The sequence below is a fragment of the Neocloeon triangulifer genome, unplaced genomic scaffold, assembly GCF_031216515.1.
Source record: "Neocloeon triangulifer isolate White Clay Creek 2 clone unplaced genomic scaffold, ASM3121651v1 ptg000011l, whole genome shotgun sequence".
NCBI lineage: Eukaryota > Metazoa > Arthropoda > Insecta > Ephemeroptera > Baetidae > Neocloeon > Neocloeon triangulifer.
The window spans coordinates 3,843,607-3,858,175 of record NW_026775553.1 but is presented as its reverse complement, the minus strand read 5'-3'; the positions used below and the strand labels follow the sequence as shown (position 1 = coordinate 3,858,175).

Sequence of the window (14,569 nt, the reverse complement as noted above, 5' to 3'; positions counted from 1 at the left end):
TATAGCTATCATTATCCTTGATCTTAAATATTTAAAACGTCTTAGTGCTTGTGAACGTTGGTGAAATATACACCAAAATAATGATTTTAAAGTATTTAATAGTAAAATTTTCTCGTCAAATTATTTTCAACACGTTTTACTGTTGTTCTAAACTTTTTTCTTGAGCTCTTTTCACTTAAATCGGTGGAGCTTTTGATGGTGAAACTTGAAGATTAGAACCATCATATCGCAAGCAAAAACAAGCGAGTTTGAAAAATTCTCGTTTGAGAGCTCAAAGTTGCGACGTAGCGGGGCTTGGAATTTGGGTCCTAAACAAACGGTGCGCTGCAAGTGGGTGTATTCTGCGTAAGCCCCCACAGGACTGCTGGCAAGAAAGAGCAGGTAGAAGCGAGAGTGACGCTCGGGTAAAAGATATTCTCTCTGAAGTGCACGGCGCGTCGTGAAAGCAGGCGGAATTTTTGCAGCGCCGAAAACGGTGGCGGCTGTTTTTGCTCTTTCGCAACACAACAAGGATATTACTTACAAAAGGAGTAAAGAAAGACCAGAACCTGATATCTTTTTTAATGGAAGCAGGATGAAGCAAGAAGTACCATCTTTATATATGAAGACGCGCATCTCTCTTTTCAAAATTCATGTAGCGCACAAAGAGTGTCACTTTTTGCCTGCAGGCCCCGTTACTTTTCAGTCTAAAACTCGAAAATAATGACACGCTACTTTTCGCCACCGGACTTTGACATTTTCTCTTGTAACCGGATATTTCCTTCCGAAATTCTGCGAAATTTTAAGTCTCAAGACGTTACCCGAGTAATCCGCCTTTCGGATGCTGACAACAGGCAGGAGAGAGGTAATTGGAGACGCGCGAGCGATGTGTGCGTCCTTACGCCGAAAAAGACACAAGAGCGTGTCACCAACATCTAGCAAAACTTCGCAAGTGAAATCGCAAGTTAACAACTCTTGAGCAAAGTTCCGCCGCATAGTCTTGAGACAAGTTGCAGACTCGGTTCAAATTAAATTTCGCTCTGCAACTCGCTCACATAAGTTTGTCGGGTTTCAACCTAATGGAATTTGTCCTGCAATAATTCAGAACACTAATTTTCCTCAAATTAAATGAATGGTGAATAAAAAATTTTAATTGATGGAAATCATAAAAGCTTATCCTTTTTTAAATGATAAATGGCCATTTTGATATAACGTCCTTCTGGTTGAACTTCATTTCCTGTTATCTTGAATTTATTTTGATATAAATTGGCTTCTCTGTTTCTATTTGATCATTAATCATGAAGACACGCACGATTGGCGATGGAGCAGCCCAAGAGTCGAACGGATACGTCCATGCATAATAAACGTCACGCTGGACTAACCAGATTTCTACATCTGGTTGCGGTGTGTGCTTGTGGTTGGTCGTTGCACCCACGTGTAAACAGCATCCCAGATTGCATTATGCACGCCAAGAAGATTATTTCGTCAGCTGCATCCATAACTGACCATTAGTTACTAGGTCAATTGGAATTGGGGTCACAACATTGGACACAATCTTAATTAAATCCTGGAAAGTCCAATGCCATTTTTTTAAATCAAAACATTAAGTTTCAATTTCCAATTATTGAAAAAAATTAGTCTGTTAAAAGTTGCTTAGTAATTGTAAGATATAAAAATTTTTTACTATATTTTTATGTTGTTAAAAAAAGTTTGATTAGTAAAACTCATTTTTCTAGCAGCAGTAAAATTTCATATTTGTATTTTGCTCTTTAAAAAAACTTGAGAGTGAAAAAAAAATTATATTCAGTAAGTAAAACAAATTTAAATTTCATTAGATTTATTGCTTTAATTATTCTCATTATCAGCGTTGAATTTTTTATTTTTAAAATATTGGCATTTTACTTTGTATAACAAAAGTGGCGTGGGCGAGAAAAGTTGGATCAGTGTCTGGTTGTCGTGGAAACCTGTGGTTGCAGCCGAGAGGTCTCGTGCCTGTCAAACGCGTGTGCAGCCAGGGACGACCGATTCGACAGCGGCAGTGACAGTCGGGACGTCAATTCCTGTCGTTAGTCATCGTCAGCGTCGTGATTAATTGCCCGGGCTTTTAAAGAGGCGCACGCCGCCTTCTCCGTTCATTTTGTTGTGCGCCGCAGGATGACAAAACTTTTCGCGGGGAGAGAGAGAAAGTGCGAGAGAGTGAGTGCCTCCGCTTTGACAACTCTCTAATCGCACGAATATAAATCATCTTTCGGCAAAACGTTCCAGTTTTTAGGGAAGAAAGTATACGAGAGCATAATATCCTTTGTTGGATGAGCTACTTTTGAGCATAAATAATAAAAAAAAAGAATGAGCACATCATGCGTAGGTTTTAGGTGCTCTCAAGTCTCGATCGTGACTCCATCAAGGTCTGCAACCTCAAGGGGGTCGTTCCAAAGAGAGGCAATCAGTCGTAGCCGTAAAACTTCAGACCACTCCTTAACTTAAACAACTTATTTGAATTAGATTTCCATCATAAATAAGATAAAATATAAAAAGAGAAAGCAAATAAATCTGATTAAAATTCAAATAGATTGAGAATTATTGTTATTTTTTTTTTTTACAGAAAATATTAAATTAAAATTTGTTTCACACTTTTTGAAATCCAGAAACAAAGTTTTCCTGAACCTTATCAGCGAAGGTGACTAATCAATTTGAATTTTCGCAGTGGTACTCTGGAAGACGTGAAGATCGAGACGCGATCGCACAAAGGCTCGTACGACGTGATCGCCAGCACAGTCATCGAGTACCCGCTCGAACCCACCGTCTTCCACTGCGAGCTCCGCATCCCCGAGGCCAAGTACGAGATTCGCAAGAGCCTCGTCTACTACCCTGGTGAGTACCATTATTTTCAAATTTATTCACTGACGTAAAAGCTTTGTCGCTTAAATTATAAATGCTGTACTTAATTTCACGAATTAATGCAAACGCCTGCGAAACGTGAGTTATGCAATCTGCAGGCAGCAGCTGCGGCGCCGGTTGCATACTTACCCACTGCAGCAATCGTTGGCGCAGTGCTACAAGGACTTTGCGAAATGTGATTAATGACGGCGCACGTTGTCTCGGATAGAAGTCTGTTTTGGTTCCGACTAGGCTCGCGCTCAATTAATTGAAAACAAACATTTGGAACGAGTGGAGCGCGTCGATATAGAGATCGGACGGGCGCGATTAATTAGTTGCCCCGACTAGAAAAACAATTAATTAGGGCACTGTACTTGGCGTCAGGTTAATTGCATCAGCAATGTTTATTGTTGTATGGAAATTTGATTAAAATTCCAAACGAAAGAGTTGATAATATTGTTTTTGTTTTGCGGCTATTTTTATTGCAATATTCTGGTCCCAACCATAAAAGCTGGAGCGGAATTTACAACGGCCATATAATATATAAAATATCGGGAAATTCCCCTGCGCTGAAACTAATATTACATATATATCCACTCACGGTCTGATGACCAAAAACTTATTACGGGCCGCACTAATAGGATAGCCAATATTATCTCGCGCGCGACAAATGCGATGCTCACGCGGTGCACGTGGATTTAGTAATTTTAATCTGCTCCCTGGTGCGGCCAGGCGAAAATTTTGATTTGAACCTTTTGTAAAACGCTCATCCCGAGCTGCCGGACCAAAGCCAGCCAGATTACGTCGTTTTTTGTCAGCGCTCTATATTTGTCATCACTGTTTAATTCAGACTGCTTTTTTGGCCTGGAAAACTTCGATAAATTTCCTGTAAATTTTAAACGTTTAATTTCATTTTTGACGTCCCGATTGTTTTATAGTTGGAGTTATGAATAATTATTTTAAATTTAATTTAAGGTTATCAAACAATTGATATTTAAAAAAATCGTTGCACAAATTATATTTCGAAAAACCATTACATGAATAAAATACTACTCCATTCAAATTCCAATATAATTACTTAAAAAAATGCATCTGTTCTGTTTTCAATTTCGTTTTCTTATCTGGTAATTAAATTTTTAAAATCGCAAATTGCTGTCGTTATTTGATTAGTTCGGCCTATTTGGCTACTCAACCGCAACTTCATTACTGTTCTAGTCGTACTGAATAGATAAGAAAAAAGTTGCAGAAGCTTGGTGGTGCCTGCAAATTGGTGTTTGCCGAAGCAGGCCTTGTTGTTTTCTGCCGCAAACAGGACGGGGTCGGCTATTAAGGGCCTAATAATTCCGGGCGGTGCTAAACGGTTTCCTATTCGCGGCGGCGGCAGACACAATGCGAGCAGAGCCGTGTTTGAGTGTGTGCGTGAGCGAGGAGTGTTTGGCCGAGAGAGAGAACGGGAATGTAAAGTACCATTAGGGCGAGCAAACCGCAGAATTGGCGATGGTGTTGCACTGCTGGTGCGTTCCACCGTGTTGTTCTATTCAATGGGCCGCGACCGAATATAATGCCCCTAGCCTTCCTCCCTCCACTCATGAATAGACATACATGAATGCAGACACGAAAAGCGTCATGACGTGTTAGTCCTGCTGGACGTCCACCGGCTTTGTTTCGGGTCCATTAGCGCTCCAAATTTCACATGAATTCGTTTTTGCTGATATGAAAATGTGCATATGTAGCAACAACATACCTCTGCTAAAATAAAAACGACCTGGACTGGCATTTTTTGTAACAAAATCGACTGTAATTGATTACATGATGAATTATATAACATGGGTCGCCTGGAAATGCTGGAATCTTTGAAACAGAAACTGTTAGAAAGTAAGAAAAGTTGTCAAAAATTGATTCAAAATATTATTGTTGGAAAGGGAAAGAAAAGATTTAAAATAATATTGCTATTGATAACCAAAATTAAATTTATTGGTTTTCTTAAAATTTTTATGTAAATTAGTACATTTCCTGAATTTTTATTTCTTTTACTAGGACCGATTTCAGAAAATAATTCCTTATATTCTCAATTGCATCAACCCATGCTTCTACAAAAAATGTATTTTACTTTTCAATGCATCTCTTTTGTGTTGAGCAAAATTTGATGAACGAAGTACCTCAGACTCTGATTTAGAACATTGGAGATTCTCCAGATCCATTTTTACGATTTGATTTACGCGCAATTTTATAAGAAAAAGTGATTTTTTTCGCTCTTTGTTCTCCTTTCCATCTCGTTTTTTTTTTATATGCAAAGAAAAAAGACGCAATAACGCCTTTTTGCTCTTAGCTGCTACTTTCACACTTTTGATCCATCTCTTTTGTGAAAAGAGAAGGAATGCGATGCGCGAGAAGGATCTTATTTCGCAAGAGGGCTGCATTTCATTTGTTGTAGCGCAACACAAGCCTTCTTTCTGTGGATTCCCACTTAACAAATTGCGACGACGGAGCGAGATCATTGCGCTCTCAAAGCGTGTGCCGAGACGTATCCCTTGAGGGGGGTGCATTGTGTGTGATCATCCCCCTCTGCAAAAAGAGCTTCTCACCTAATAAAAAAAAGCGCAACGCGGTTATAACGAGCGAATTTGATTGATATTCCAAAGGATTATGCGAGAAATAAAAAGAGGGGCTATTATTTAGCAGGAGATTACGTGTGGCGAGTCGCAAAGGTTAGTGGGGCAAAATTAAAAAGAAGAGCGGTCGAGATCAATACGGCGTGCAGATAGAACGGCGTCGTTCACTTTTCGCCCCTGCCTGTGTATAATAACGACGAGACACGCCTTTACGCCCGATAAACTTGCAGTTTGTAACTACAACTGGGCCGGCCGCCACCGGAGAGAGGCCAGCAAGTTTTTATAGGGTGCACCCATACACACGGCGGGCGTCGTAAAAAGAAAAAGAATGCCGGCCGCTGCTGGACATAGCGAATTCAATTTCCTGTAAAGCTTTCATCAACAACAAAAGGAAGGCCGGTGATGGAAGTCGCACTTTAAATGACTTTTGCTCGGTCGCTTTTATGGCCGGTCGAAGATATAAATTTGAAAGGGAGGTAGAAAAAAAATGGAGTCATTTTGCAGGATTATATGCAATGCCAATTTTCAGCGGCCATTAAAAAATTGGGCGCCGTGAGAAGGTTAGGGCTTTATGGCCGCTTTTATGTCTTGTAACCGGCTTAACGCAAGAGTTCCATGCATTTCAAATTGTGAAACACAGACAGAATTACGACCAGAATACCCGAGGATACATGAGAGGTCAAGGAATTATGACATGGACAGTCCTTATTAAAAAAAAGCAGGTGCAAAAATGGGATTTAAAGTTAAAAATTTATAAATAAAAAATAGGGATTCGTGAAAATTAATGTTGATGATAAATTTTGCTTTCAAATCAAATTTTTATTTTACTTTGATAAGAAAGAAGAAAAAAATGAAAAATTGAAACCGGGCGAACCTCGTTGCAAAGAAAAAATGAAAAAATAAAGGACAACTGACCCCAAAGGAGACCTGCTTCGCCCGGTTTCAATTTTTCATGAAATCCACCTCGAGTGTTACCATTCAAGAAAAAAATGAATTTTTTTTCTATTCCCAACTTCAGAGTCTTCAAATTATACTATTTTTATAGATTTTGAAAAAGTGGAGTTAATTTAATTGTTTTTCTGTGATAGTTTCACTTAAATAATTTAAATGTTCTAAATTTATTTATAGTTTACGCATTTGACTGATGCAATCATTCGCAAAGGAATCAGAAAAAAATATAAATGCATTAAAATAATAATTACATAAATCGAGAAATAAAGCGTATCAAAATGTATTTGGAATTGAAAGGCTCAAATAAATTTTCCCGAGAGCTCGTGCGTCATCTGATTAAGAATTCCTTTTGTGGACGATAATCTACTTTAGAAATAGTTCCTTGACTAAAAACATGAATTAAACAAACATTCCTGTCACAGGAAATTCCAGCGGCGATAGCTGGTATCGAACTCAAAACCGCAGGTAGAAGAATGTCAGTTTTATCAAAGTGCATGCAACAACCGCTCCATTTATCAGAGCCACAAAGCTCCCTTTGAGAAAATAAATGCAGAGAGGAAAAATAATATAATATCTTTATCAGCGAGTTATAAAATATCGCCCCCAAACAACTTCACTTGCATACTGCGAAGAGAGGAAAAACCGATATTTAAATTCCGTCCGCGTCCCACACAAACCGTCGGCAAAAAGTGTCACAAAAACAAGCCTGTCTGATCAAAAGCAGCTCCCTTTGTATCATTTCACAGTTAAATAACTAAGCTGCCTTGAGCAAATAAATTTATCGGGAAAAATAAAATGCACTAAAGGGAGCGTCCAGGCCAGTTCTTTATGAATTTAATTTCCATTTGTGTAAATTGTGCTGCCAGAAAATGCTGATTGCCACTTTCAACGAGTCGGTTCCATAAAATAGCCTTCCCCTCTCGCATAAATGGCCCGACCTTATTCTTTGTTCCCGCTAAAATGCTGAGCCCGCAAACGATATGTGGTCGCGTTTGTCTCCGCTGTCAGCCCACCCGGCATTCACTGATAAAATGCGCGCAGACATTCCTGCATTTTAATTAACGTGCCTTTTCTTTAACGCTGCCGCCGGCTGCTGAAATTTTGCCGGCACTTGGGATTGCATTTTGTGTCGCTCATTTCCGCCTGCCTGCCTCACTGGGGTATGTAATTGGGAATTCGATACCCGACGAGCTAAATGTGACGAGAAAGTGGTTCGATATGTTGGAAATAAAGCTGACACATTTCCTGCAAATATCCAACCAGAGAAAAATTGAAAATGCTTGAGTTTAATTAAAAAAATTCTATGGAATTTTTTATAATTTAGATGGGGTTTGTTGAAATCTGAAATAGACAAAGATCATTCAATAATATCAAAGAATTTTAAAATTTGTTATTTTGATAATATATAATAATGTTTTGGTGGCGTCAGCCGTGAGTTTTACTTAGACCATAAATCAGTTCTTCAAAACCTGTAAACCTCGAATTGTAAGTTTTTTCCTACCAATGATGGAGGCTTTACTTATTTTAAGTAAAATGTTAGAATTTTAATTTTTCCAACAAAGAGTTTTCTTTTTCATGCTATCTTGTATTATTTAGATGAGTTCACCGTATTATTTTTGATGATCAATGTTGTAATCATGATTTGTTATTTAAATTATTTAAAATTTTCCTCCATTCCAGATTAATTGGAACGAAATTGAGTCACGAAGCCCCATGGGCACATATTGCAAAACGCACATTTAATGGCCGCTTGTTCGACTGAAAAGGGCGCGCGAACGCCATTATAGAACGCGCGTGCAGGCAGAGTTCGCAATTAATTACATTATTGCACCATTTCGCAATTACGGAAGTGCGAGCAGAGGAATCAATGTGTTTTGTGTGTGTTCGCATGGCTTGAGCCCGCACCAGCCAGCATTTCGGTCGTGCAATAACAGCCGGAATAATGGCCATGTAATCCGACCACTTTTCGCACACACGTGTGCGCAATCTAATCAAAAGTTGAAAATAAATTCGCCGGCAGCAACCGCAAGCCGTGGAAATAAATTGAGAACACGTATTCGCCATGAACCAGCATTTAATAATTTGATAATGGAAGGTGGAAATTCAAATAAATATTGCGGCATGGAAGAGAAAAAACAAAAAGTGAATGGATATTATTTTATGTAATTATTTTAAAATTTATTTTAGCAAATTTTGAAATCAAAATGAAAATCTTTTCTTCACTGTATTTTAATATTATTTTTACTACTTTTTAATTATATAATTTTCTGTTTAATCGACCGTCTCACAAAAAGCCACATTAATTTAAAACACAAATTAATAGCCATTTTCTATTCGCAGCACACATTTTGAATCATCAAAATAAACAGCGTGTCCAATAAAAGGGATAATTAAAATGGCTCATCCGAAAGCCACGTCCAGGCCTCAATTGAGTGTAAGCGGCCATAAATCGCTGGAACATAAGCCTCTGGGCGCAAACGGGGTGTTACTCGCTGGCCGAAATGCAAACGCGATAAATCACTCTGAACCGGCGGGTCCTCTGTTCCGGAAATGGACACGAATACACACACCTTCTCAATATTAAACGCCATCTTTCTCTTCCGGGCCGACAAGCCCGAAAACTTCTTCTGATGTGAACAGACCCATACGCTTGAATTAATTTACTTCCCTCCAAAACAAAAATTTTCCGCCACACAACTAATAATTCCAACGTCTGTTGAACATTCTCAGCTTTTCTGGCAAACTTGTTGCCAAAGCAAACTCAACTGAAAATCTCAAGAGTTATGAAATCTTAATCGTGACTTGGCCGTTTAATTAATAATCAGGCCCGATTGGTTTCACTCGCGCGTCAATTATTCATCAGGCGACGCCATATTTGCTTCGGTTTATCGATTGAGACTTGCGAGCGAGCGAGCGAGAGCGAAACTAATTAATTAATTAATGCTCTCGCTGCTGGAATGCGTTAATCTCACCCGCCATTCCAATTTCGGCAGGTGAGTTTAATCTAAACTCGCGTTCATATTTGATGAGAGCGTAATCTCACATGGCATTAAGAAGTTTCGGGCCAAGTTCGCTGGAGAAAACGACGCGCGTGTGTGCAATAAAATCGGCCACTCCATAAATCCGCTGCGCGTATCTGCATTTCCGTGCCCTTGTAAACACCCCCGTTGGTGAAGAAAAAATAAATAAAAAATACCAAACAAAATAATAAAAGAGGTGTCGTGCGCTGCCGACTCTTATTTATTGGCCCTTATCGGCGCGCTTTTTATTCCGCTCCAATTTAACGCCGTCAATAAAATTGTAAAACAGCCCGAGATGCTGGCTGGCCAGTAATGTATTCCGAAGTGCATGAAAAACAACCCCTTTCCGCCCCTCAGCAGGTACGCTTTTTATGATCGCACTAAATCCTCTCCGGGCAAGAGACCGTTACTTTTTTTTTCGGACGGCCAGAAAACGTGATATGGCTCGCCCGATTAATTATTCACGCCTCAACCCTTTTTACATAAATTAATAGTTGAGAAAGAGAAAGCGAGGCGCTAATGCGCCCTTGGACCCTGACTTCTTGTCTTGCGGTGCCATAAATTTCAAGATTATGCTGCGTTTCGCGTGATTAAACTGCCACTCGCCGTTAATTTTTAAACGGGTGCAATTTCTACAACGCGAATACCATGAAAGCTTAAAAATTTGTAAGTAGCAAAATAACAGTGAAATATAAAATTATTAAATATTAAAATGTAAATAATTTTTGCAATATTTTTTTTTTAAATTTTACTTTAACAATATTTTATCATTTTAATTTTTTGGCGTGTTTTAAATTTATAATGAATTAAGGGAGATTGACGTGAAAAATCATTTTTGGAAATATAATTTTTCAAAGTAAGCATTAATGTATTTAATTTACTAACGTGAATGCCTGTTAAGTAAATTAATTTAATTCATATGCTACAACAGATGAGAACTATCTAATAATTTGATTGCTAAAAGTTTTATGGCTGATTTTAATGCTACATAATTATAATACATTTAAGTAAGGAAGAAATATAAAGAAACACAATTTGAAACCAGCCTAAAAACTAGTTAAATTTGAGAGTCCAAATTTTTAATCGGTCGCAACAAAAATTAATATCTTTTAATTATGAATCGACCTTCGTTTTTATTTTTCATCACATGTCCTGCTTTTTTTCAACTGTCGCTCATCCCGGAATAGTCTTGAATAATTGAAAAGGTGGTCCGCAAAAGCTGCTTACGCCCGCATTGTGTGCACTTTTTTCGCGGGACACGCCCGAATTAATTATTCAGCCAAACTGAAAACAGGCAGCGCACATTTTATTTTTATTTCCGGATGGATTTTGCCTCTCTAATTCGGCGTCACTCCACTCGATCATTATTCACGCGCCCCCATCAATTGTGCATCCCGGGCGGCGTGCGCGAAATTTTTTGACGCATCCCGAGCGAAACAACAGATTAAAAACATTCATACTTTGCCGGCTGTGAATATATAAATTCTTCTCCCGGTTGACACACACGCACAATTTACATGACAATACAGAGTGTGTGTAACGTATGCGCCCACTCGCCCCGCGTTTATGGCTTTGAGGGCGGCTGAGTGCACTTTGCCGTAAGAGAATGAAATGAAAACATCGCCGTGTTGAAAAAGGACGGCGCCTGCTAAAACTAGGCGCCTAAAAGAAACACCAAAAAGGAAAAGGGTCACTGTTTATGCAAATTTCTGAAATAATACAAACACAGCATGCCAATTTAAATAAAAAGCATAAATTTTATATTGTGACATGTGGTTGAGAATTCAAACTGAACTGATTGTAGTTTCAAGTAAATTTTTTTAATATAATTTAGTAATTAAATTGATCAGCTTATGACAAATATAAAGATGAAGAATCCAAAAATTGAGTTAATAATGACACAGTACGACAAATTTGTATTAAAATTGATTAAATCAATTATGTACAAGCAAAACGTATAAAAACAAATTTTTAGAATAATATATTGAATATATAAAATTAACAAATTAATTAAAATCTTTTAAAATATTCCATTCTTTATAATGCAGGGATTAATTTATTATTTTAATATTAAAATTTTAGTACTTGAAATAAAAATGTACTTTCTTGTGACGTTCTCTACTATCAGATTTTTATGCACGCAATAATAGTGAGTCGGATGGTAGGGCTGGTGCTCTCAATATTGTTGCTCGAGGATCGCACCGTTGGCTTTTCTGCCGCTCAGGAACACTAAATTGTAATAACGCGCGATCTAATACGAATTTATATGAATATAGAGTACATTTTTGCGCGGTATCGCTCGATTCTAAAAGTCCAAACGTGGCATTTATTTTGAGTGAGTGACGACCCGGTTGAGCTTGAAAAACTGAAAAAAATGGTTTAAATCGTGCTGTTAAATTGTTTAAAAAAAAATGTAAATATGTTTAGAATAAATGAAATTTTTTATGAAGTATCAGGAGTGATTTTTAATTCACAATTTTTGTATTTACCTTACAAATAAATATGTAAATTTCTTGATTAAAATCAAATATTTGTAAATTATTATAAAAAGTTATGCACATACAAACTCTAACTCTAAGATTAAAATTTAGAATTTAAAAAATTCGGAAATATTTTCCGTTATTTCTATTATTTTGAAATGCTATAATTTTTTTTAATGCATTTGACTGGGAGTATGAATTTCATAGCATGGAAACTCATCTAGAATATATCATACATCTTTCCTTCTTGTCATTTTTCATTGTCAGGCAAACCCATCATATCAGAACGAGGATCAATAATTAGCAGCACCGTCACCGCTCATTAGCGCCGGACGTGCCACGTTCTATTATGGTCGCAAGAGCAAATAATAAAACAAGTAGGATGCACACCCAATAAGGTCGGCAAATGATGGGCGTCTCTCGTCAGGCCTCAAACAACATGCACTACTTGCAAAATGCAGAGCCGACGGATGAATTGCCTGCCGCTGCATAATGGACCATTATTTGCAAACATACTCGGCGGCGGCGCTTTAATGGCTGCAGATTTCACACGTGCTCCACTTTTAATGACGGCCATTGTTGATTCGGCCGCCGAGAGACGCCTGCGTGTGCACCTGCCGCAGGGCGAGTGTGCACGCGTATTTTACAATTATGCCGCGCAACACGCACATACTCGACGCACACACACACACACACACACACACACCAACAACAACGAAACGCGCGATAAAATTTAACACCTCGTTAGGCCTTCGGCGCAAGGAGTGTTTTTTGCCTCTCGTCGCGCACTCAGAAGGGGTTGCGGAATTTCGCTCAATAAATTTTGACTAATTATTCCTTTAAAATTAAGAAAAATTTTGAAAAATTTCCTTCATTTTTGAATAGGCATTAAACATAATATAAGTTGTGTAAAAATAATCGTAGAAAATTATTTCAGAGTGATTTTCTCCTCACTGACAAGGATAAAACATAATTTTTAGACGTCTGCATTATATTTGTTCCGCTTTTGTAAACAAACAGTTAATTATTTTAACGATTTTAACATTTTGGTTTTATTGATTTATTTTTATTTGAATAAATTCAAGCAATAACTCGTTTACATAGTGTTTGAATTGAAAATTCACTTTTTTCAGATGAGTTTTTGTTTGTTAATTATTGTTTTGTAAAAAAAAAACTATATCCTCGTAATCTGTTAATTATTTTGATATAAATAAATATAAAAATTAATAATTACCATTTTCGTAAAAATTTATATAAAAAGCTTTGAACATATATATTTTTAAGATGCATGTGTTATGAAAACATTAAACTGAAGATCTTAAAAAGTTTATTTTTAATTTTAAATATAAATTTTGACAAGAAATTTGGTACAAGTAGAAAAAGAATACAAAGAATATCGTATTTTTATAAACCCACAAAGGACTCTAAAAATCATTTATAGAAAACTGATTTAAATTTTAACCGCCATGCATCGAATCTCAATAGTGAAATTTTATAAATTTTTCCTATAGTAGTTGAATAAAAATTTGTTTTTAGCCTCCCTCATTTTCTTGCAAATATTTGAAAATAACAAATTTTTGGCTATCATAGCCGCATCAAACATGAAAATCAGTGACGACTAAATTCCACCTGCCGAACAATATTAGTCGTTTTGCGTTTCAAGTCGTGTGTTTTCTGCGAGCGCCGGGTGCAAACAGCCAGGCTGTATTTTAATTTGTTTGCTCCACATTTGCCTGCCTGACTGCTGCCGTCGGCGGTGGAAAGAGAGAAGTAGTTTCATTCCGATAGAACGAATTTTTGCTCCGGTGCTCGGGCGGCTGTAAAAATAAATGATTGTTGGAAAGGCTCGTTTATTTCAATCTAGCTCTCCCTGCTGCTTCTAATGGGACCTCTCGGCATCAAATATTCCCCCAGCACTGCATGGCGGAGTGAGTGAGCAGCTTTTCCTCTTCTCTTATTCCGCGACTCTAGTACACGCGAGCAGGAACTCTTTGTTTTATTCCATAACACATTAATGCTGTGCCAGCAACTCATTAATTCACGCTCCGTCACCGCAAAACAATTAAATATGCATGCAGAGAGCGAATGGAACCGAAACGAGCTGGCTAATTTTCCTAACAATTAATAATAGAGAGGCTTTGCTTGCGCGAAATAGAGTGGAACGCGCTGATTTTGCGTTAATGCAAACGTGCCACAAACCAAACGGATTTAATTATATGAATTTACGTCGATTTTGCAAAATTAATTGGCGGAGAATATAATATTTTCTGCTAAATTTGCAATGAATGCTCCAAAACACACCAACCATAATGTTTGTATTTCAAATTAAGTTGAAAGTTTGGTTAATATGAAATGGAAAAAGTTTTTCTTTCGATCATTTAACTATTGTAGGGTTGAATCTTAAATTTTGTTTTTCTGCCCCTTCTATTATATTCACATTCATAATTTAAACGGATGTTTAAATTTGAAGGGAAAAATAATTATTCCTCTTTTATATTAGCAAAAATTTTAAAGCTACTTTTTCAACCCTTTGTGTAGCAAATCGGTTACTCTCAAAGATTTTTACTTCTTCTACAATAATAATAAATATAGCAAATGAGAAGAATCAGAATATTTTTTCTCTGTATTATGAACTATATTATTTAAATTT

At 37.3% G+C, this 14,569-nt stretch overlaps 1 protein-coding gene across 1 annotated transcript in view; it reads left to right on the top strand.

Moving 5' to 3' along the window:
* Nucleotides 1-14,569, top strand: part of LOC132196037 (uncharacterized) — a 191,130-nt gene that overhangs the window by 77,038 nt on the left and 99,523 nt on the right. The window contains exon 5 of the mRNA XM_059618419.1: nt 2,684-2,850. Coding sequence (XP_059474402.1) covers nt 2,684-2,850 — 167 coding nt within the window. The remainder of the gene's footprint in view (nt 1-2,683; nt 2,851-14,569) is intronic.